The sequence below is a fragment of the Taeniopygia guttata genome, chromosome 13, assembly GCF_048771995.1.
Source record: "Taeniopygia guttata chromosome 13, bTaeGut7.mat, whole genome shotgun sequence".
Taxonomy (NCBI): domain Eukaryota; kingdom Metazoa; phylum Chordata; class Aves; order Passeriformes; family Estrildidae; genus Taeniopygia; species Taeniopygia guttata.
Window position 1 is genome coordinate 11,031,271 of NC_133038.1, and position 25,895 is coordinate 11,057,165.

Genomic DNA, 25,895 nt, shown 5'->3' on the forward strand with positions numbered 1-25,895 from the left:
TGGAAATAATTACTTTTGGACCAACTGAGTTTAAATATTAACTAGTATCAGCTTGTGAGCTTATAAAAGGCTGTCCGGTGTTCATTTAGAAATGAAAGTGTTCTCTTTGAATGCAGAGCAAATCCTGGAGGTGCCTGCAGAGGGATCTGGAAAACCTTTCCCATCTGACTTCTGAGTCATTTAAACACCTTTACTTTTATGAATCTCTGTAACAGCAGTCCCTCACAAAAAAGTAGCTATTCCACAAAACTCTACATTCAATCAGAAGGCTCAATATGTTTAGATATTAATGTTTAAATTAATGACATTTAATTGCTCAGACAAAAAAAGCAAATATAAAAAAGTGTCTCTCACCATTTTCCTGATGGGAAAACTCAAGTCCATCAACTGTACAGCGTCGGAATACCATTTTGTTTTCTGTTAGTGTCCCAGTTTTGTCTGAGAAGATATACTGGATTTGCCCAAGGTCTTCAGTAATAGTGAGGGCACGGCACTGGATGGGCAAATCTGCTTCTTCATCGTACAGGTCAATGTCGTTGTGAATTAAGAACACTTGGCCCAGTTTGACCAACTCAATTGACACATAAAGAGATATGGGGATTAAAATCTGAAAGAGAGTTTAAATTCTCAGTGAGGGGTGTGATAAATTTCACTGCTTTCTATCAGCAGTGTCCTGGCACAGGTATACGAATGATTTCCAAAGAAACAGTTCCTCCTAGAGATATATTTAAGGGCTGATGAATAATAATTCAGGAGTAAAAAGAAATCCTGCACACAATAGCAATGGAGAAACAGGGGTAAGTGGCAAACTTTAGACTAAACTCCTAGAGTACTAAATTCAAAGGTGGGTCTTTCAGAGGATGCCCTTACAAAACACATTTTCTGGACATAGGATCACGCTTGCTCTTATCCTTCTGAAACTCTAAAAGGATGGACTAGCACAGACTCTTAGTGCAGAAAAGTTTCACAAACCATTACTTTGCACACAACACCTCACTCACAAGCTTCCTTGCCCTGAAATAATAATGAATTCTTAAGATGCAGAAATATTCTGTTTCAGTAATGAAGAATAACCCCCCAAGGAATCTCTGAGCAGCTCTGAAAGTTATATTCAGATTTGGTTAATATTAAAGAAATTCTGTCCATTTAAATTTCAGCACAGACATCAAGAAACCTGAAAAGTAAATGTAATTTTTCTCCTCACCCAATAAAATATTCTTTCACAATTAGGTTTAATCGCACTCAGCTATACAAGCATCCTACTTCTAATTTAGCTTCTTTCCCAGACCAGATGAACCATACCTAATTATTATTCCCCACTGGCAGATTGGCAATTTTTGTTTCACTGTTTTTCTGAGATGTTAAGTAGCCTTCTTATTTTGGAATTCTGGATATAGGCAGAAAAAAACCCCCTAGCATTTGGATGTAAATATCTTCTTTATTGTATCTGCTAGATTTTCTGAGTTAAAGATATTATATATGTGTTTCCTATCTATATTCTTGTGGGGTTTCAACAGCAATTTAAAAAATCTAGTTAGAAAGAAAAAAAAAAAAGAAAAAAGAAAAATTATTTCACGCTATTAATTGATATTAATTGTTCATTAGTGATTATACTAAATGTTGAGTAGCTTCTTCCTTGAAGGTAACAGAAAGGTTTTTTCTTTTACCTGCAACAGGATTATCATTGTCAGGAACATGTAGAAACCAGCAAGAACGGGAGCCACAAAATTTCCATTCCAATCTGGGACATCATAAGGTGGATGCTCCCAAAACTTTCCTGTCCAAATGCCATGCCCTGCAGGAATGAGATACAAGACTGAAATCGTGGAGTGAGCAGTGGAGTGAGTGACAAAGCTTCTGAAATGGGCATATATGGACTGCTCTGCTAACAAAACAGAGAGAAATTTCCAAAACAATGCTCCCCAAGCAATGCTGCAAATCTTTTTGAGAATGCAAAGCACTTGCAGAGCTCTGTAGCACATGTACATGTTTGATATGCCAATGAAAAATAAGTATTCAGGGATATTTTCATTCACCTCTGCTTCATCAGGTGCTTCCCATGGCTCTTAACTCTGCACAGATCTTTTCTCATTTTGTGTTTCCCCACTGGAAGACTCCGTCTCTATCACCTATCCATAAAAATCCTCAGTGCTCTCACAGAGATAAACCTTAGAACCTTTGTATATAGGCAAACTAAAATATTTCTTATTCTCCCTGACCATTCTTGATTTCAATCTGTCTTTGCTAAGAGTTGACAAATCCCCTAAATTCAGTCTAGGCAACCCATCTTTACATTTCTTCAATTAAATCATATCTCAAACTGCTTCTTCCTCCGTGTTTTAAATACCAGTAGATATGATTGCACTGCTAAAACAAAGCCTCTGTTGCAGGACTTAACAACATCCCAGCACAATTGTTTTACCACTTTCCATACTGTCCTTATTGAAAGAAACTTTTGTCAAGGAGGTTACTAAATTTACAGCATCAGAATCTTCCCACAGAGCTAAGGCAAACAACTTAGTTCCCCTCATTGCAATATTTGTCCAGATGCCAAAAACCTCTATCAGTCCAGCTCAAATAAAACTTCCATTAGCACCAGTTAACTGAGCAGTTGTTTTGCAGCATCTGCCCACTAAAACGCTGCAGAAAACATTCAATTTATTTCAGCAAATCTCTTTGGCTGCTTCAAATCACAGTCACATCTGAACAAGGACAACTCTGTTCTTCAAGGGCCTTCTTACCTCACTTTATCACTGTGTGCAAGAACGAGCCTGATAACTGATCCACCAAGGATACTTTTTCCTAGAACCCTACATTCAGACAAGGCTGCAAAGCAAGAACTCATGGCAGAGCCTCTGGACATTTTGGATGGCTGAAAGATAATGGACTTTTTACTATTTTACTTGTTTCATTTAGACGGTGAATATTTTTTTTAACCTGAGCAGATAAATTATTTTTAAATGCTGATTTTTTTCATCTGAGAATTCTTTTAACCTTAAATTGAAGGACTTTATTACTCAAGAGCCCCAACACACCAGACAAGGCAAGTCTCTAAATCCACATCACAGCAGCCAGAGAACAAGGAAAATAAAACCTCTGACTCACACAGAGCTCAGTTGTGAAACTGAAATCCCATTTTGGTGCCAAAAGTCCCACTGCAACATGAAGCAGTAATACTAAGGAAGTAATCAAGTCAGTTCAGTTGCTCTATTTTGGATGGCCCTTGCTTCCCATGGTATTACACCTGATGACTGACTGGTGTGCCACATCAAATACCTCCAGGGCAGGCACAGGAAAACTTGATTTGACTGTCAATCAGAGCAGTAGCACTAAACAAGTTGTCACTGAAACAAAATCCATTAAAAGAAAAAGGGGCTCATGGGAGCCCCTGTTATCTCCCTAAAGCATTGCCCCATTCAAAACTCAGTACACTTAAAATTTGGTCCTTTGCTCCAAATAAGGAGATCCTGTTAATTCTGGCCTGCCTGGACAGGTTGCAATCAGAGCTAGAAGGCAAACAGGTGCTTGCATGCAGTGAAAATGATCTTTTTGAGATTACCAATCCAGTAAACTCCAGTCAGGTAACAAACACCAGTTACTAAATTCACACGTTCTCACCTGCAAGGACCTCAGAAAAATGCAGGCTATTCCAACATTAACAATTATTTCATTTCACAGCCTGATGTAAAGGGGCTTTTGTGAAGGAAGGAAGCTGTGGAGGATGTAAACTGAATGAATTAGTTATGAGCAGCTCATGGTCTCTAAATTGTGTGTCTCTGTTTAAGATCACTCGCAAACATATTAGAGAAGACACTACTGAAATGAAAGTAAAGCAAAATAATTTTACGTTTGCTCTTGGGAACACTCAGGAAGCACTCAGGCAGGAAGATCTCAGCTGACAAAAAATCTATTCCTACAATGAAGTCACAGGATGGCTTTCTCTTACTTTACATATATGATACCATGGTGGGGATGAATCTCATCTGAAACATTTATAGCCATGTTTTCTTCATCTGAATTGCTCAGATTTGCCATTTTAACTCACTTATTGGAAAGGCCAAGGAGCCTAAATACCCCAAGAGCATTCAGCTGTAGATCTCACTCATGTCTGTAACAACAATTTTAATCACCATTTGGGAAACAGATTTTTGTCAGCGCTTCATACCTACAGCTCCAACAAGGCACATCACAAACAGGAGTCCCACACATAAGAAAATATCCCTGTTCATCCGCTGCTCTATCCTGCTGCGCTTGTAGCGAGGACCGCTGTTGTTCAGCATGGCCTTCGTTTCGTGACCTTCAAAACACAAGTGAATATTATCATCTTCATGTAATATTTTGTATTTTAGTTTCGTTTTTGAAAAAGTATTCTTTCCTCAAATGAGAGCAGGCTGACTGATGTTGACATTCAGAATTTTTCTTGTCCCTCTTCCTATTGGATTGACTACATCAGCGTCTGAATCTTGTAGTTTACCAAAAACCTCCATTATATCAGAGGTTTCAGCTGTCATACACATTTTTCTGCCCCAATGACAGCAAATTTAGTAGGATCATATAGTTTATATAAATTATCAAAATCCAAATATCCATGAGAAGAAAAAGAAAATGAACAACAGTATTATATTTTTGCATTTTATGAACAAATTTTTGAGGTGCTATACAGATTGCTGAAGCCCACATTTGAATATTTTTCAGCAGCAATTCAAAAGCCACTAGATACATTTTGTATATTAAATAAAATTCAACAAGTCAATGAAAACCAATAATATTTAGCTTTTCACTATTTGGTTGCAAAGTGCTGACAAAACAGTCATATGAGAAATAAAAAACCCACAATCCTTAAACTTAGTAAGATAGAATTGAGCTGCTATAATAATAATAATAATAATCATCATCATCATCAAAAAAAGGAGTGCTGCAAGAAGTCAAGAAGCAGAAATTACTTTTTCAATTCTATTAATGTTATTTAAACTGTGGCTCCACAACTGGGATATCTGGACACCATCTGTTGTTATATTGATTGTATCTTTTATGTTTATTTCTGCAGTACTTTTCCTTGAAAATACAGACCCTACAGACTTGTATTTAGTTTTCATTTGTATGTGCATGATGTGTGTGACAAGGACAGTTTTCCAAGCTGCCTTTTAGCTTTCTCTAGGGAAATGATTTAACCCAAAAACTTGAAGTTAGGTGCAGTTCAATCTCACCTGCTGGATTCATTCCAGGTTTACATCAGCAGTTATTAATTAAGAAGAGAGCTAGAGAGAAAATTAGTCTCCAGCCTTATGTTCAGGACATTCACTCAAGAGCTGGGGCTTCTGGCTTACTATTCCAATGAATATGTGATTATGTACATAACCTGGAGCTGTGTCAGTGGGACCAGTTTATACTACCACTGCTCCTGCCCTTCCAACTCACACATGAGCACAAAGCCCCACTTAGGCAGGCATTCGGTGTACAGGCTGTGAAGCAGGAGATGTGTGCTCACTCCCATCCAGGCAGAACTCAGAATAAACCCCAAGCCTTCCCTTTGGTGAGAAAAATCTCAACCACAGAGCTACACTGAAGGGGAGGGCACTGCTGCTTGCATTTCTGTTCCTCCAGCAGCTGTGTGAATCTTATTCCTCACTTTTATATCAGGGGCAATGGAATGCTTTGTATTGAAATCAAAACAATCCCTCCTAGGAAACCCTCAAGGAAGTGTTGATGAATTTATTTCAGGAAGAAATCGTGATGAGCTTCTTTCCAAATATCAGTCCTACCATTCCTGTCCACTTCAGGGGATCATTAGGAAAAGGATACTTCTGTAACACAGTTATCATCTTGTAAGGAACAGAAAATCAGAAATATGAGAAATAAACTGTTTTCCTCTCCTCTAATCCTCACAATTTCCTATGCTGTGAAACACTACCACCCTGATGGTACCTTGTCTCTCTATTTCTAGATGTTGATGGGCTCATCTAAAACTTCCTTCTGGTACTTTAGTATATGAAAAGCATATAATTCTTACTGCTGTCCCAATCACAATGACAAAACTACACTGGCTATCTGGAATGAAGTTTTTGTGTTTTAGTGCTATTGCTTTGTGTAGAACAATTTGGGTAGCCATGAAAAGTCTAACTGTCCTCGGGTCAGATGAGAACTGCACAGACCAAGCAATTGCACAAAGTGATGGCTGTACACCTCACAAAGGCTTCCATTAGAAAGAAAGTCTGAGGGGTAATAGAGTCATAAAAATGGAAAGTGTGCCATCTTATTATGTGACTGATCTTGATTGTTCAGAAAAGGTCACACACCATGATTAAAAGGCAGAGTATAATCAATGTCAAAGAACCCTAGAAATGAAGATGATACTGATTGAAGCCAGTCTAATTTTAGGGAAAAAAAAAAAACCCAAAACTTTTATGTTGACATTAACAATAAGAACTCAGTTGGAAATTGATTTGAAGACCTAGTCATAGAAAAACCACCATGTCTTGGGAATAACTTTAAAACTCCAACCATTTCTACTGGCAGCTTAAGCAATGTAAACAGAGATCCACGTTAGGATCTGTGCTGGTGGTCAAGGGAACATACTGGGAAATCTGAGCTAAACAGAAGAAAATCAGGAACTGCAACAGGAGGAGGGAAGATAAATTACTCCAGTTATATCAGCACTGATCCCCACTGAGATTTTTATACAGTAGTTGCGTAAAAAAACCAAAAAAGATTGCAGAGTTTGGCTCTGTCTCTCCTCCTCCCCGGTGGGCATCACCCTTGCATGAGGAATTCACAGAGATGAACAATGAGAGATGTACAAGGGCAAAGCTACCTTGGAAACATATGGGAGCTGCAGACATTTAGAGTCCAGTTGTGTAATAGTGAAACAGACAGTCTGGTGTCAGGTAAATGGTTCTGGGCTGTGGAGATTAATCTAAGCTAAATGACTCTTGTAAAGGTGTGACTTCTCTTTTCTCTTGGTTGGCTCAGCCCTGAACCCCTTGCTGCTGATTAGACATAAACCAGTTAATGTAACTCTACTGGAAAGATAATAACAGCTAATGGGATTAATTGTGGTGTTTGGATTGACTTTTATTTACACTCTATCTGATGCAGAAGAGAACACAGCTGGCAAAGCCAGTGATAAATCATTCTCACTGAGTAAAAGCAGTGGTAACACTCCAAACGTAAAAGATGCTGAGAAACAGATGAATTGACCCACTCATGAACCTGGCACTGCTGCATTTGATCTGGGCACCAACACTGTCTCTCTTTGTCCATGTCTCCTGCATGAAGTTCATGGTTGCACAGACACACTCTGTCTGTGTCAGCACAAACCTGTGCTGCCGCTGCCTTTTCTGTCACCTCCAGCTGCTGCCTCACTGCCTCCCACCTGCTGGCACTGGCACACATTGAATGGATGAATGTAATTCACAGATGACTTTTTTTTTTGTAATTAGCTCTTTAGCTGCTCCAGGTTCTACCCTGAGGAGCCTGTGAGACCTCCCTTAGGGCAGCTGTGTAGATTATATGACAGATGGAATTATATATAGCAAGAGCTGAGGGTTAAATACACCTGAGCAATTTTTTACTCCTCTGGATATTTTTACAAGATATTTGACATGCACAAGGACACTGTCACTTGCCAAAGACCGAGTGCAAGACTTGCTGGCTTTGGAGGTGGATGAGTGATACCTTCACTTAAAAAAAAAAGTTATATACTTTTTCTGTGCACTACCAGTTTTTTAAACAAAATATCAAATTATGGTGCAATATTAGACTATGCTTATTTTTTAAAGGATATTTACAGGGAAATTCTCAATTTACCTAAATAAAAAGTATGTCTTACCTGCATATATAACGATTCCTGCTGCGGCCTCAGTATTTCTGATTGTACATCCACGAAGCAAGAGGTTTTCAATGTTGAGACCTACCTGTTCATGGTCTGGCTGCTCCCTAGAAGAAATATAATCAAATAGAGCAATTAATTTTTCTGCTTTAATGGAGTGTTAAGGAAAATTTTCGTGTGCGTGTCTGTTTCAAGTTGAAGTAAAGTAATTTTGTAGGTCTTTTTTTTTTGCTTTTATTTCCCTCAGTTTCAGGGGAAAAAAGTTACAGAGAAGTCTAAGTCTTTCTTTTAAAGAGCATAGTGTGTGTCATGATGCCAATACAAGGCAAGTTTTGCTTTCACTTGGAAATTTATTGGGCAGATTCAATATCTTATAAAAGAAAATGAGACATTTTGCAACTTCTTATAGACAAATTTATGCAGACGTTCAGATGAATACATCTACACCCTGCAAGATCCTCTGTGACACTGTCATTCACCAAAGGTCTTTGTGAATCTCAGCTCACTCAAGCAGTCTTTGGGCTGAGGAGCCTCCCTCTCATCCTGGATAGAAGACTTTTCATCCTGGCTAAAGGTGCCCTATCACATACCAGATCCTTCTGCTTGCAGAACAAACTGGTGAAAACCATGATGTTGGTGCTCCATCAGGCAGGCAATTTGTTGCTTGCATCTGAAAATTAATGCACACACCTACCCCTACCCACAGCTTTTATTCCCTCCTGAGGGAATTTTATTTTACTTCCTCCTGAGATCTTTACAAAAGCTGAGAGCTTGTATTTTAGATGCTCTGTCTTGTTTTGTTATGCAAAGGTCAGGGTGGGAAAGGACCTTTTTTTTCCTAGAATAATCATCTCTCTCTAGTTTCTATTTGGAATTTAGTACTTAATTTACCAGTCTTATCTCTCAAATGAAGGGCAAGGCTAGGTGTTATATTAGAGCTAAGTACAGTCCACTGTCTAAGTGCAGCTGCACATGATTACACATCTTAAACTAGTCAAGGGAAAAGGTGTAGGTGTCAACAACCCACAGCTGGTGGCATTGTAAAAACATAATGCCAGAAATTTGTTTTTCTTGGAATCTAAATTCAGCCTTGGGGAACTCATTTAACAGAAGCATTCTTGAATCCCCTTGAACAGAATTTTCTGTGATCGAACATGTCAGATGGATGTCACTAAGTTATTTCCTATCATTTTTATCAGAGAGCACTCCTGCTATTTTAGAGCAAGGCAATAGAGCCTCAGTAATTTATTGGGGGTTCATGGACAAAAAGATAGCCTGCTCCAAATAATTTGTGTTAACAAAATAGCTCAAATCTCAGCGGACCAAAGACAAACTCCACTAACTCTTAGCAAGTAATTTTCTTCAACAAATTCTTTCTTCTGTTCCTGAAGAAGGAGAAAAAGGCAGCTAATTCCATGTTCCATCAAGCAAGTGAGATAATAGGCATTCACCAAAGAGATTTCTGTTACAGACTTTAAGTTGAGAGTTGAATATTTTGAAGCCAGTCCTGAGTCCCAAGGGTACGTATTTGTGTTTCCTTGTGACATATCTCCTACACTTCTATAACCTCAGTGCTCTTTGCTAATTGGAGGGATTGCTTCAATTTAGATTATACCCAGTGGTCCCTGAGGCCAACAACCACAGCCAGCAATCAATACAAACTCGACCTCTTTTTCCCTTGTAAGATATTGCAGCAGAGGAGAAATGGCATTGCTATTAGAGGCACCATTTTACCGGGCACAACCTCAAAATCAGATTAGGTGTGGTCAGTGCTAACAGGAGAGAAACTCTGGTCTACTCTGCCACCGAGATGGCCATTTGCAGCTCTGCAGGTGCAACTCTCTCACTGCTTCTTGCAGAGCCATTAACTCCTAGTTTAGCTACTGGTAAACTTAGCAAAGCTGGGGCAGGGATGTGCATGCTGGTACCCCCATGCAGTTGAATTATTTGCATAACAACGGGGCATGCATTTGGTCTGGGGCAGTAGAATTGTCTTTGGACAATTCTCTGCTGTGGTGTGGGAATAAGCATGGACTGATGACTGCTCTGAAGAGGGCCTTGGGAAGAAGAGGGCTGCTCTGTGTTGGAGGGTGAGAGAATTTTAAGACATGAGCCATGACATAGAAATTTGACTTATAATTCATAAATGGGGTTAAATCTGCTGAATTTGCTATTATGTCTATGCCAGAATTATTTAATTAAAAAGACAAAAGAGAAACCAACCCTACTTTTTTATACTGGTCTACTGCATTGGTTCCATAGCATTTTGCATGCGTGTTTGCTTTTTCTACTTTTCTAATAAGAAGAAACTCTGGATTGTTTATTAGATCTTGTACACCTTTTCCTTGTGGCTGTAAATGTAAAGATAATAGAGCCAGGCAGCAGGATACCTTTAAACAATTGGAAGAATTTATCTAAAATCTAGCTTAGTCTAATCATCAGAGCAAATGGAAATGAGCTCATGTCTAAGTTTTGAAGAGAGCTGAATCTTTGTGAAAATAGTTTGTATGGAACAACTGCAAATGAAGTTCTACCTTGCCACAAAACAGAGTCCAAGTCTACATTTTATATTGACTTTTGAATCTGGGAATAGATAATAGTGACAACCATCAATGTCATCAAAATATGTTCCTTCCAACCAGTTCCTCCCAGAGGAATATCAAAATACAGATCCAAAATGTATTTAAGGATAACAAGTACTTACATATAACCTTTGAATTTATTGAGATCATTGTTTGGCATTTCACAGATGATGGTGTTTTGGAAAAATTCCGGTTCAAACACAGTATCCTACAAGAGAAAACACACTGAATTTCAGATCCAATGAATATTTGAAATTCTAAACACTAAAAAAAGCTTAATTTAGACCACCAGGGCTGGGGCACTTGCCCTAGAAGGAGAGACAAAGACATTTTAGCCTGAATCAAAGCTTCAGAAGGGCTGAGTATTTTTCCTCCTCTTGAAATAACAACTGGTTAAATAAGGTGAAGAAAATGCTGTGTATTGAACAAGACATCACAGATGCCAATTAGTGGAAACACCTGTCCTCATTTTAAGTGAATATAACAAAGATAGTAGATTTAGACTAAATATTAGGAAGAAATTAGTCCCTGTGATTTTAAGAAATGGTGATTTTTTGGTGCATCACAAACTGATGCCAAACATATAACTTTAAAAAAAAATTTAATTTACCTTGGGTTCCTATTAAACTGCCAACCCAGAGTGCCTTAGGGCAGCTCCCAGCTGAGCTCTCACACCTCCACCTGCCCATGAAGTGAGCGTGGTGTGCCAGGCGCAACGGAGGCACAGAGTCCATAAGGAACAGATCCAGGGATGCAGAAATAAATATTGCCATGCAGAAACAAATCCCTCGGGGCAGTGGCCTTGCTGTGGCACAGTGGCCATAGCTGGAGACAGCAGTGCCCGTTTGTGGGCTGCATTCCCCAGACTGACCTGGCTGCTGAAGCCCGTCACCACGCGGCGCTGCTTGAGGTTGGTCTCCCCGTCGAGGTTGGCGGTCTCCAGGTGGCAGATCCCGTTCTGGTCAGAGGAGTAGAGCAGCAGGATGTCTGCTGGGACGATCTCGTTACACTGCAGCTGCACAAAGTCCCCCACTCTGACATCCTTCCAGCACTTCTCCACGTAAGCGTGTTCCTCCCTGTCGCATTAAAAGCACACCGTGGTGATGAGTGACTGCAGGAAGGAGCACTGCTGGGCATTGGGGCTTCACAAAGAGAAAACAGGGCATGGGGGCACACTGACCTTTTCTTAAAGGACACAGCACAGAAGCCAGAAATTAATGATTCAGACACTTCCATAGCACCACTTCACCATATGTCACATTCAAACTAAATCTTTACATGGAATAAAACATTTACAGCAGTTCTCTTTCATTCTAGAACTAGTCCTATAATCTGCACAGCAAAATATAGCAGGCAGTTCAAACTAACAGAGGTATTTTTGAATATCTTATTGAAGAAATTCAGATTATTGTTTTTGACTGTGACTGTTCCCTATATACTCTCCAACATCAGCATATAGATCCTGAAAGAAGCAAACTGATACCTCAGCCACACTTGCTTCAGCTCTTTCCAGTTTGTAACTCTCAAGAGGTAGTTACAAATTTTGAGCTTAGTGTACAGAAACAACTTCAAAAGGTAGAAGAGCTGACAAATGGTCCCTTAGCATTAAGAAAAAAATACATCCATAGCCCAGATTTAATGGAAAAGTTAAAATGAGAAACAAAGAGCTTATAAATGAATAAAAAAAATTTAAAAAAGTAAAACAAAAAGAGCCTATATGGGGTTTAAAGAAAATAAATTACTATTTCATCAACTAACCAAGTTCAGCAAATAGCAGGCTTTTTTGACATTGCATTTTCAGTAATTAATCCTTCAACTGCTCTTAATCATCTAAGCAAACCAGAAATTACACAATAAGCTTTAAAATTAGCGAATGGGCAAAATTCACTGCAACAATAGCTTGGTTCTGCTAACTCCTTGAGAGGAAATTATTTTTTCAGGATGAATAACTGAATCATCTTATGCCTTGCTCTGTGAGAGGGAAAATGCCCATGATACTTTACCAGAGAGACAATAAAAGCCCTTTTGTAATGACTCATAGTATCATTTTTGTTCAAGTTTTTAATCATCCTCATCTATTGGATGGAGAATTCTCTCTTTCATTGAAGTGCTTGTGGCATGAGAAGGGGAGCAGTGATAGAAGAGATAAAGTTTTACTGCAGTTCAAAGCACACATCCAAGCACTGCCTCACTGCCATTCCAAGGGCTGCTTCCCTGGCTTTCTGCAGAGCAGAGCCAGCCACAGCTGCCAGGCAAACCCTCCCACTTGGCTTGTGCCCTTATGCACAAAACAACTACTAACAGTTACCTCTGCAGGTTATGCAAGAAGTTAAATTCTGTCCATTTCCCAGTCCTGACTTTTTATTAAAAAGCCAGAACCCCCCAACCCGATTATTTGAAATCTTTTACTGCTGCTTTTGAAGCACTTACTACATGATAGGATTGTAGCAATATTTTTTCATTTTACATTAATTTTTCTTTCTTGAATTTTTCGTTCTTATTTTGTCTGATTCTCCTTACCTGCATGGCCTTTTCCTTTTGTGCAACCACAGGCATAAAAGACCGCACAAAAGAACAGAGGTTTGTTGTAAGTTAATTAGATTCTGTTATGCATTAAAAAAAAGTCTAGCTAAATTTCTATTTGAAAAATATTTTACCAAGTGTATTCTGAGTACTGAATCCTCTACAAAGCAGATACTAAGTGAGTATAGCAAATCAACTATGTAAGTACCAATCCTTTCCATGTCAAACACCTTCTGAATAGGACTTCTTAATTTGTTTGTTTAAAACATGAAAGAAAGAGTGCAAGATCAGTTTAGAGGAAGTAGATGTCTTGTCTTGCCATCCTAGACATTTGAATGCCATTTATAGTTTGCATATAATTTTACTTTGACTTCTCCATAGTAATCCTACCTCTCTGTACGTCAACTCTTGCACAATTCAGAAGTTTACAGAGCGTATTTCTGATGTTGTTAACTCATAAAATGCTATAGATGGGCCTTGTCTAGCTGGCTGTGTTCCACATCAGATGAAGGAAACCAGATTCACCCAAATAATCCACAGAAATAACAGACTTGTAATTTTTTTTTAAAATAACTACCCATGAAACCTACATTACACATAAAGCTTCAGGGTTCTACCCAGTCATTAATTACAGAGGAGACAGTGAGTCAGAAATGCCAAATGACTTCTTTCAGATCAGAGGAAAAGCCTCACTAGGCACAGGGACTGCAGTTCAGGGATTGCTAGAATCCCAAACCTGCTTTCAGGTGAACTGTCATTCTACCCCAACAAGTATTCAAAGAATACACATTTTCTGCTCCTGAAGAAGACTTCATCTGGACCTGTAAGATTAAAAGTTTTATTATATTATAAGATTAATAATTAAAAATACTAAAAATAGTACAAAGCTTTTCTACAACTTTGTAGGGAATTGCCAGTGGATGAAAGGAAGAAAAGTATTTCATGATGAAACTGGTGCACCCCACGGCAGCACTGTCCTAGTTGTCTAACAAGATTTTTCAGATGAAGCAATTTCCTTTCAGCAATCTGGGAACTCTGCCCATTTTATGTTCAGTGATGGAAGTTAACAGCAGAAGCTCTGGTTGCTAAATAAACAGAGGAGCTTAATAAACCCAAGATGGTCTGATGAGAAACACGCAAAAAAGGCAAAGGTACTGAAACAATAAAATAAAAATCACCAGATGTGGGGATTTTCAGTAGGTGGGAATCTGGAAACTTGATCCTTATGGGGCTGTGGCACACTGAAGACAAGATGTAAAATAAAAGTTCTTCAGTCCCTTCTCTCTTTTACCAGGCATTTTATCAAAAGCACATTCAAAAAGTGTTCCCTTGCTAATAGATATTATGATGATGCCCATCAGAGGATATTGCCAATGAAAAGAGGCCTTGAACAGTCAAAATGATGTCTGCCAGAACTGTTATTGAACTCATCAAATCTGAACAAAAGGCCTGAACTAAACAGATTTTATTAAGTCATTTCTGGGAAAAAGAGCATCAAAAAGTCCTGCTGCAGTTGGCGATCATGGGGAAACTTGAATAAATTATTGACTTTGTGTCAACAATTTGAGTTCACTTTCTTGGAGTCAATAAAGATAAATTTCAACAAAAAACTGTAAAAAAATTTCAAAATGCATGGTGAATGGAGGGAAATAAAAATTATTGTTCTGCTATACAGAAAAAATTAAATTAATTTTTCACATGCACTCCACAGCATGTGTGTCTCCTAGATTTGCTTAGAGAAAGATCTTCAGAAATCTTTGTCATCTAGAAACATTTTACCAGACAATTAGTCCAGTGAATCTTATTCCCTAGAATTACTGCAAGCTCCATCTCCTTTGCAGTTCAAAATAAAGATATTGTTTGTTCTGCACTATACACCTCAAAATTGTCACCAGGTCATGGCACACAGAAAAATATATCAGAGTTGTCAATAGAGAAACCTACGTATTTATATTTTTTGTATGTAAATTTGCTGGGTTGCTATATTTGAAAATGGTCTTCTTCAAGCACCACCTATTTTTATAAAAAACACCAATATTCTGGGATCCTGGTTCAACATGGGCAAGAGGTTGAATCACACAGCTGCTTACCCTTCACAGTCTATTTTTGCAAATAAAAATCTTGCACAGTTTAATGCTATCAAAATCAGCTTTTATATGCAAACCCCTCACAAAATATTTTTAAAAATTACTTCATGTTCATGACCTCACCATTAGGAGCTACTGCCACAAACCAAAAAAACTGACAACAAAGGAGCAGATTTAGGACTCAAGAAAGGCTCTGGGTCAGGCAGGAAGCGATTCTGGAAGCTGTCCATGGGTCAGAGTACAGCACAATTGGCTGATGATGCTCCTGAGCTGCAGACACTGCCTGGGCATGGGAAGGTGCCAGGGGGTGTGTGTGAGTTTGTCACTGCTCCTGCCACCATCCCATCCCATCCCATCCCATCCCATCCCATCCCATCCCATCCCATCCCATCCCATCCCATCCCATCCCATCCCATCCCATCCCATCCCATCCCATCCCATCCCATCCCATCCCATCCCATCCCATCCCATCCCATCCCATCCCATCCCATCCCATCCCATCCCATCCCATCCCATCCCATCCCATCCCATCCCATCCCATCCCATCCCATCCCATCCCATCCCATCCCATCCCATCCCATCCCATCCCATCCCATCCCATCCCATCCCATCCCATCCCATCCCATCCCATCCCATCCCATCCCATCCCATCCCACCCCATCCCATCGGGGTTTTTGTGCCAGCCCAGCAGCCCAATGATGTCATTTAGCAGTGGCCAGTCCTGTACCCAGCCCCTGCCTTTCCCCACAGCACCAAATGCTCAGGATTTGAGCACTATGTTAAGACAGCAAAATCAGCTTTTAAAAATAACTGAAATGGAATATTTCTAAAGTCTAATAAAGTACATACACTTGTATCATACTAGCATTCCAAGGTTCTCAATGCTAATAACAGATCCTGTCTTCTTATGTGCTTAAATTGCCTATAGCATATATAAGTTGCTTATTTTCTTAATGATACAAGCCTATGCTCAACTTCTGTAACCAACTGAAGCTTACATAAACTTTAGTAAGTACCAGAACTTTATAAATGTATTATTTGTTCATATAAATGGTTTTGGATTTATTTTAACTCAGCTTTGAAAAAATAAAATAAAATAGATGTAAACAGCATGTTGCTCAGACTTTTTTGTAAATTGCAGATGATTGTATTGAGGAATTTTTTTTTTTTTTTTTTTTTTAGTGCCTTGAGCAAAATGCTATTGTTTCAATTCTTCCCGGCACCAGCTGTAACAGATAATTTCAAGGTCACTCAATTAATGTCTCCTAATCATTAGCATTAGTTTCTAGGGACACTCATTAACTTGAGAAGTTTCTGGACAGCACAGCCTACATCAGCTTTTTTGATAGTCATATCCTTATATGATCATGTAGCTCTGTAGGTCACATGGTAGAAACCTGCCACTCTCCAGGCTTTAATGGTATTTTAAAAGTTCAGCCAGTTAGGTTGAATCTTAACGCCATAAGGCCATGATTTTTCAGGTCTCTGAGCCAAAGCCAGAGATTCTTATTTATTTGGTCTTAATGTTTAGTCATTAGCTCCTGCTGCTAAGCCATTGCACCTTTTCTGTGAAGCAGCTTTAATTGCCTTGGCAGGTAATAGATCTGGAAGAAAGCTCTGATCAAGCAATACATGAAGCAGTGGTAGCTTTAGTAATGTATTTTATGGATTTTCTTCCACAGAGGCTGAGGATGCTCCCTGTAGCAATAGACCCTGACTGACAACTGCAGCTCACTGCTCTTCCACTTTCGAGTGGGGCTGCCCGGACCAGCTGAGAGCTGGTTTGCATTTAGTCAGTTCAGCTTGTCCCATAATTCTTCACAATGCAATAATCAAATCCTACATAAGGTGTTTTAATTTCTTCATGATTTTGGTACCAAGCAGTGTCACAGTGACATAACACACCTGAGTGTTCTGTTGGTTAAGGACATTTTCTCAGCTCACTGAAAGACTGAAGAAAGCCTCAAGCAGAAGGCACTGTTTGTGCCTTCAGTCAAACTCACTGCGAATTCAGGTATCCACAGCTAAACCAGGTACAAAATCTCCATAGCCCATGAGGAGCAGACAGAAATGACAGGGATGCCATTGCCAGAGAGAACAACACAAATGTTGAAGTTTGGCAGGGGGTAGTAGCTTGCAGCTAATCCAAGTACATGCTTTATGGTTGTCACAGGAATGCACCCACTGGAGATCTTCAGCCTCCAGCTGATGAGATTCCTGCACTGTTCAGGGCAGGTAGCACTGAGGTGTAGAAGCCTTGATATTGCCTATGCCCCAGAAAACTGCAATTTTGCCTGTGGTGAGGTTTTGAGTGGGACACAGGCTTTAGACCTTTTTCTTTGTGTATAAAATGAACCTAGTAAAGTCTCCAGCAGGCTCCTAGTCTTTAAAGTTATGCTTTGTCAGATAACAAAAATAATAAAGCAGAAAGAAAAGGCTCTTTAACAAGTGAAAACTCAGTGCTGCTGACCAACACTTTAAATTAAAGTGTTGGCAAGGAATCTTTTTGCTCACTGTGCCCTTGTCAGAATGGGATTTTCTTCTTATCTTGCTTTCTACTTTACAAACTTTCAGGTTCACCTTGGGTTGAATGAATTGCATATGATATTTCAGAGAAAAATTGTTTCTCTTTAAACTCTGAGTTTTGACAGTAGGTCAATTCCTGTTTTCCAGCATGTCCCCAACCCATTTCTCTGCTTTTTTCCAGATGCCCCATGCCTCTGTTGGTCACTGCATCCCTGGCACTGTCACAGACAGAGGGAGCACCCACAGGAGGTACAATCTCTCCTCTGTTCAGAAATCCAGCTGAACAAATCCAGCCTACAGATGAAAGTGGTTCAAACAGAAGGGCAGCCTTTGTCTTTGCTGCCCAGCTTCCCATAGAAAACAAAGTACCCTGTATATTTGGTCACCTCTAGGCAAGCAAATATCCATTGCTGTCAGAGAGAAAATTGCAGCACAGAATCACAATACTTGAACAGATTGAAAAATTTTATTTATCTTTCAAAACAGCAGGTCCAGATTAAGCCACTTTCAGTTTTTCAGCTGTTGGCAGTTCTGATTTCATGCAACACAGTTATGAGCACTTTGTTCTTTCCTTTTTTCTGTACCTCTGCTCCAGGGCTAACCCAGAGTTAGTGCTGATGCAAAAATCTTTAAATGTTCTAGAACCTTACACTAAGCAGACAAAGAATCAGAATCAAGGCCAGCCTAAACTTTTTGTGCCACAGACACGAGCAGACTTAGAGACGAGGAGGAGATTGATGCTTGTAGGAACTACATGAAAATGACAGGGTCTGAAAGTATTACAGAGGAGCTTTCTATGGAAAGAGTAATCAGGCTACCTCCTTTAGGATGCCTGTTGGCTTACCTACTTCTCCAAAAGGTCCACAGGATAATTTAAGGCTTATAAACAAGGTTTCTCTGAGTCACTGTCTCAGATATCTGAATTTAGGTTCTTACAATTAAGAAATATGAATAGCTTAAATAATGTTAATGTTTTTTGTGGCTGCTGCTGTGCCATACTGAACCGTGCATAGCCCTTGCATTTGTATCTTTGTATCTACTAAAACACTGAGGAAAAAATAGGTTTAATCTTCCAAAATTGTGAAATTGATGCAAAAACCTGTTTGGATGCTATGGAGTATTTACAGAGCTTGATGCAACCCTTGGGGTATATTATAGCCAAGGTATCTAATAATTACATATCAATTAGTTCCTTGAACATTATAGAACTTCAAGAAAAATTGACTATAAATAATAACTTTTAGCAACTATTGCATTGACATTCAGGCTTGTGTACCACATTCAGTGCAGGACCTTGTTAGTAAGTTATGCCAAACTGAAGAGAGGTTAGAGAAAAATAACCATGGGAAGTTTGGAGGCACTGACTGACAAAAAAGATGAAGAGAGAAATCTGTGCCAATCTTGACTTAGAGGTCTCTGAGTTTTGCATATAGGTACAGCCTTATAAAATGAGGGCCTTGTTACCTTGTAAAACCATGGCCCAGGCCTGCTGCTTTGGCTGAGGAGAAAAGAACTGTGGAAAAGAGACTCAGCTGAATTAGGGGTATGAAAACGAGTTATATAACCATTGTGTGTTCAGTCGTGGTGTATGGTGGTTGGGTGAATTATGTTTGTTATGCTTTTAAACAATGTAACTGATAATGGGCTAACTGCTTTAAAAGGCCTGGTTTTTGCAATAAAGCAGCTCTCCATTGCACCTGCCTGGGGACTCCGTGTCACTATGAACCCTCACCCACATCTGGGTGCAGCAAAATGAATATGATAAAAATCAGATATATTTGAAGACTATAATTAAGTGTTATGGATGGAGTCTAACTAATTAGAGTTCCATGAAATCAGGTGACCTGAGAAATTTAAATGCAATTAAAGAGGGATAATAAAGTATAGCATCATAGAAAAGGCTTTGGTGTTTTGTAGTGATGGAAGTCTGCCTTGCTTGGAAAATTTTAAAGTAGACAAAGTATATTTAAAAGAACACCATGAGAAAGCAGGCATTTAAACATAGGTCTGTACCATCTGCAATTCAATTTTTTGCTCTCTCCTTTTGGTGTTGTGTGATTCGTTCCAACAGCACAGCAGATTGTCTACAGAATATGATTCCAAAAGTACAAACTCCTCAATGAAACATCTGGGTTATTGCATCTCCCCCAGGACACTTTAATGCCTATTAATTGTTTCTCATTTTTCAATTAAACATTCTTTAAACACACTACTAGAAGTGGCTTTTCTTTCATTTGACCAACAGACTAGATTTCCCATTTCAGCTGATCTCTGTGAAAAGAAAATTAGAATAAATACGTTTACAGGTCAGCCTATTTAATTTTAATTTCTCTTGCTCTGTGCTGAAAGAAGGCAATTTACTGCATTTCCCCTGGTCTTCAAGAAAGTTTGGAGAATATTCAGTAACTAGAAAAGTTTGGTTTGCCTTTGTATTTCTTTTGGAAAGGTGCCAGAATCCTTATTAAAATCTGAAATAAAGACAATATACACTCCAAGATTACCTCTTAAAGTCTAAGTAATATTTCATCGAGGATGGAAGATCAGTTGTTCTATTAGAATAACTTTTTACTGTGACAAGATTAACAAGATTGCAGTCTCCCAAAAAGACTTTCACCTATGTTACAACAATTACCTATTTTCATGATTCATATGGAAGAAAATTAGAAACCATCATGCCCTTCCATGACTTTGCAGCTAGCAGGAAGAACAAGAAATATCAGCTTCCCAAAGCACCAGAGAAGCCTGATTGAAATTATTCATAATATAATAAGCTGTAGTGACTGATCTGATGGCAATTGTTATTACCTACAATTTTTCCAGACAGGATGAATGCTGTAGTCTGAAGCCCTTCTCATTTTCCTTTCCCTTACATCACCTTTTTGGGCCACTTTGGCGAAAGACAAGGTCCTAGACGAGCCTGATTCATACATCAAAATCTTTTTTGTGGGATGGAATAACCAATTTTAAGGCAGGCCTGTCTCATGTTTCTGCATAACAATCTTGAATCTGGATCTGAATTTATGTTGTAATTCCATGGTGGATATTTTTCCCTTATACAAAACAAGTTCCACTGTATTCCCTACTTTTCATGTTCCCATGGTAAAAGGCTTTGAGATCTAAACTGGCATGGTTTCTGTGTGTAAAGAGGAAATAAATAAGATCCCTCTGCAGATTTATTCATTAGCACCTACTGCCCCACTTATTCAGTTCCATACTGGTTTTAACAAGTATTAACAAACAAACCATTGCCTCATAGGCTAATGCAACACTGGAAAAGCTAGAACGTTCACCCAGATTGACATTTCAAAGATAGACAGAAAAGGCTGTTTGCCACCCTACCCAACGAGCTACAATTATTGACATTCTTCACTACAGAAGAGATCTTAAATCCACAAAACTTTGAAACTTTTAAAATGCCAGCTTTTTTTTTTTAAAGTTGGCAAGGAGAGGAATGCAGGTTTTTTTTAATGATAAATCATTATCTATATGTGGGCCTAAGTTTAGCCCCTAACAAGCAAACTTATTGCTTTCCTGTTTAACCAGCAGGACATAAAAATAAAAATCTGACAAACACATGCAGGAGAAACAAACAAAAATGACAGCCCCATGTGATAAAAGCCAGAGTTCTGCGAGATCTTGCTCATGAAAGCACATGTTGTGTAAAGCACTGTGGATTATTTTGAGGGATGACAGGCACATTCACGAAGATGGAAAGTTTTGCACTTCTGACTCCCAGATGTGATATTTTATCAGGGAGAAATAATTTTCTACTTTGCTGAGAGAACAGTTTTGATACAATAGAACATAATTTTCAATCTTCTGAATGTCCTAACAGCAAGAAGTCATGAAGCACTTTGAAGAAGCAAGAACAGACACATGTCATCAATTCATTTAGGGTGACTAAACAGAGGCATATATTACTATCTTTCATTTCTAGATTGTGCTTTTACAGGTTCATTTTACATACTGCCTAAGAAAGAAAAAATAACTGAAAGCTAGTCAACAGTTTAGAGTATAAAATAAAATGTAGTTTAAAGGGCCAGGTTTTTAAGTGATTTCTTGGCATCTAAGAATGTAAACAAGTCCTATGACAGATCTTGTTCTGTGCTACCTTATATCAGTAGAATTAAACCCTCTTGAAAATGTCTTAGAAATTCAGCTGCTTGGAGCTCTTTAAGCACCTGTTTTCAGTGCTCTGCATATCTAAGAGGTCAATAGACACACCAATACAATGAAACTCAAACTTCCCAGTACAATAACACTAAAAAAATATATATATAAACCTGTATATCTACGTATTTGTATATATATATATATCTTTCCCTGTATGAGAACAAATACCAGGTGATAGTGGCCATGACTCTTCCCTGTTTCACCTAATGACTGTCATTATGCAGCAGTTGTTTATTAATTTTTTAAAACACAAAGCCTCACCACTGATCCAAGATCTCGACCCAATGTTTTTGGTAATAAAAGCTATACAAAGCTTACCTGCTGTAAATGTAGCATCCCATATGATTGATTTCTTTGTCTAATTTGTACCGCCGGAAGTCCTCCCAAGCATCTTTAATGGCTGTAATGGCCATTATAACACAAATTGGGATCACAGACACCTCTGGTTGGAAAGCCTGCACCACTGGCACAAAATTCAGCAGTGCAATGAACACAAAATAAATATTGGCAAAGCGGTGAAACTGCTCATAGATATTTTTAGGGAGGAAAGTTAAGATGTTATATTTTGTGGTCTCAATTTCATTGGTGTCATAGTGTCTGTTTGGATTTTCCTTCCACTTCTTGCTCCCAAAGGGCAAATTGGAGATGATCACACGTTTATTTTCATTTTTCTTCTTTCTTTTCCTTACTTTTCCTCTCTTCTCCAGCTCCTCATTTTGGGTTTCCATGTCTGGAGCACCACACTGGCAGCAGGTTTCCTTGAAAAAATGTTTTTTCCATGCCATTGTAGAGAAGCAGCCTGGAGCAATTTTCCTTGACATCTTGTTTTTCTTTCAAAAAGTAGCTTCAAGTTGAAAACCAACGAAGTCAGAAGAGTTCAATAGTCCAAATGAACTCCCAAATGGTGGAGGGAAGAGCTGAGATGTCTGAATCCCAGGGCTGCCTCCTCCACTCCAACTCTACGTACCCAGGGCCAGGGATCATCCTGACTCAGCTGCACCAGGTCCTAGATCCTGCTGGGGCAGCTGCACCTCACGTCTGCCAAAAGCATCCTGAATGTTTTGTTCTTCCTGCCAGCAGATGCCTGGAGGCCCTGTTCAGACCATTTTCCTGGCAGGAACTCTCTGCTCGTGTGAAGTGTCTCTGCTCTAACACAGAGCAGTGGCACAGCTGAGAACACACACACGACTTTCACAGGTCGCTTCAGGAGTTTCAGAATCACTTTATAACCCTGGGAGTTGCCAGGAAGCTCAAAGGTAATGGGCAGAGCTCCGTGTCCCAGATGTCAACAAAGGATACAGCCTCGGTACAGACAGTATTTCTCTCTTATTTCCTCTATCTGTTGTTTGTTTTCGTGACCATAAGATTGATTATTATTAAACAAACAGCCAATCCCCATTCCCCCTGGCTAAGTAAACCTATGATTTTGTAGCCAGAGGAATCAGACATAGACCCAAGCAAGTGAAGTGCAATGTACCTGGATTGCCCTGCAGCCTGATCCTTTTCTCCAACAGACCCCAAACCTTCCTGTCTCACCTAAACACCTGCGATCCTTCTTCTCTGACACATAAATATGTCAGCACATATTAGGGCTAATTTCCAGAAGAGCTAATGACATGTATGTAAACCATAGCGATTTTTTTCTCTGTGGCCTGGGCTTAATGGCAGGTGAAAAAAGGAAAGCACACAAATATTTAAACTTATTTAAAATGAAAACTCCTATTTGCTTCATGATGTAGCAACACGCTAAGCAGTCTCAAGTTAGTACTTGGACAAGAAACTCTGATGAAATAGAAATGTTGCAACAAGAATTGCAGTGAAATTATTTCTTCCTTCTGAGTCAGTACTGAGTAAACAGCTTCCCGCAGGAGTTGCACCAGCTCCAAAGCCAAGCCTGGTTGTATTGATCTCTCTGCTTACTGGAAGTCCTAAAACTTTTTCATCTCCTGATTAAGATTCACCTTGAATGCAGTTGATCATTAATTTCTGTATTACTGGTTTTAGTGTGAAACATCTGAAAGACATTGTTCCAGTTTTCTATACAGCCCCAGTTTTCTGTTCCAGGTTTGAGTAAGTGTCATTTATCCTCCAGATCCTTCTGCTATCAGGAGAGAATGTTGTGTGTGCTGACAAGCTGCTTGGAAAACTTGGAATGAAAACCTGTATATATCAGCACACATTGTTGTGATATAAAGCAAAGCCTCAGTGATACTGAGATGATTTAAGTGAGATAAATAAGGCATTTTAAAGCTAGAAAAAATTATTTTGTAATGGATCTTCCAAACTTACAGTATTCTGAAAGGTCAGTGAGGGAGTTACTAAAATCAGATAAGCAGTTTCTATCACAACAGAAGCAAGGAAACAAATAATTGATTTAGTTCACTTACTTGTCATATACCCTGGTTTTAGTGAAGTTTATTGTCTTATCATACTGGTATTTTCTGTAGTCTTCAATAGCATCCTTAATCATGCTGGCAAGCAGCACCATGACCAGAGGCAGCATTGTAATCTCCTTGTGGAAGACTTCCACTTGTGGAAACCAGTTCAGAACCATCAGAAAGAAAAAGTAAAGATTACCCAGCCTAAAAAGGTATAAAATAAATTAAAAGTAGTCAGAAATTAGAACATATCCTTTCCTTAATGAACAACCCCCATTCTGTGTCAAAGGAACATTAACAATTTCACTCCTCTACCCTCTTATTCCTTTCTCCAGAACAAATGAATCAGCTGCTTAACCAAGATGCAATTTTTTCTTTGGAAGAGCCTGTGACATACATTTTTATACTATTATAGATAGCTCCAGTTTTCTCACCTGTTGGAAACATTATTTGTCTTTGGGATCTCCAAGGTCTTTAATGGCCCCTCACCAATTCAGTCTTGAAAATAAGCACAAAATTAAACACAAAAGCCAAACAAAGCTTTAAAAATTAACCAATGAATTTATAGAAATTTTCCCATCAGGAATCCATGAAGGATTCTGCAAATGGCAGGTCGAATTAGGAATGGGCCAATCTAGTATACAGAATGAAAATTTCAAAGCTAGAGAAAGCCCTGGGCACTCCATGGCTTGTTGCTGCCAGTGCTGCTCACAGCTCTGCCCACTGGGGATGAAGCTCCCACAGCCCCATCCCAGTCACCACAAAATGTGTGCCTAAATTGAATGAATTTTTTACCTGTGAAACTGCCTCAAAAGATTTTGGGGTAAAAAAGTGAACCATGTGTACTTTGTGGTCTGTATCTTGTTTCTAGAATAAAATGTAGAAGCTTGTTTCCAGTCTTTCCACTGTCTCCCATTGTCAGGCAGCACAATCCTCCATGTGTTCAGACTGAGTTTTGGTTTGGCTCTGGCAGAAAGCAGCAGTGGTGTTGATTCTGATGGAGCCTGGGAGGGACTGGGAGCTGCCCGTCGCTGCCAGCGGTACCAAGCCGAGTCCACAGACAAAGCCATTCGCAGCAGGAAGGGCAGGCTGAAAGACAAATGCATGGCAAGTGCTGAAATCCAATTCCATTCTGGTAGAAAACTCCCTTCATGTTCTGCAAGCAGAGGTTTAACACAAAGACAATTCTCCTGCTCATTGCAGTGCATGTTCTTCAATCTCAGAACTTCTGCAGAGAATGCACAGAATAAAAGACACAACAAAATCTTCAATATGAGAAAATCTATATCTATCTCAAAGGATGAAAAAATATCTAAAAATCTATTTTCTGTGTCTTATAACAGCAAATTGACAGAGATAAAGTCAATTTAACAGTGGTGAACATCGACTTTTCCATCATGAATCCTGTATCCTATTTTTCAAGTTATAAAGTGCCACCAAATCTATTCAGGCATTTTTCTCAAAATGTCTGACTTTCTTACAATACTTTTCCCATTCATTCTTACTTATAGCAGGACTGGTTCAGGTTTTGAATCTTAATAGCTCAGATAATAAAGAGCTGCAGCATCAGCTTAATCACATTTACACACAGGTAACAGTTTTCCAAAGTCTTCAGAGAAATCTGATTTGAAAGGAAAATCCCAGCCAGCACTAAAACAATGGATGTTTTATGGGTTGGAGAGATAAAGGAATTAAATCTCCCAATACTAATCCTATTACCATTGAAAATTTGTCTCCTGGTTTGCTCCCACATTCAAAGCTGCAGGTGTGATGCAGTGTGCCAGACACTCGGGCTCCA

At 39.0% G+C, this 25,895-nt stretch overlaps 1 protein-coding gene across 2 annotated transcripts in view; it reads right to left on the bottom strand.

The window, feature by feature from the left end:
- Nucleotides 1–25,203, bottom strand: part of ATP10B (ATPase phospholipid transporting 10B (putative)) — a 44,820-nt gene extending 19,617 nt beyond the window's left edge. Inside the window, exons 1-8 of one of the 2 annotated variants that reach the window (XM_072935276.1) lie at nt 24,893–25,203; nt 24,107–24,301; nt 11,282–11,486; nt 10,533–10,618; nt 7,829–7,935; nt 4,166–4,297; nt 1,668–1,795; nt 355–607 (exon numbers count right to left, since the gene is read on the bottom strand). In XM_072935276.1, the coding sequence (XP_072791377.1) occupies nt 355–607; nt 1,668–1,795; nt 4,166–4,297; nt 7,829–7,935; nt 10,533–10,618; nt 11,282–11,486; nt 24,107–24,301; nt 24,893–25,203 (1,417 nt within the window). Of the gene's footprint in view, nt 1–354; nt 608–1,667; nt 1,796–4,165; nt 4,298–7,828; nt 7,936–10,532; nt 10,619–11,281; nt 11,487–22,037; nt 24,302–24,892 lie in introns of those variants that run through there. The other variant, XM_072935275.1, reaches the window with a different exon arrangement.
- Between the last annotated feature and the right edge of the window lie 692 nt (nt 25,204–25,895).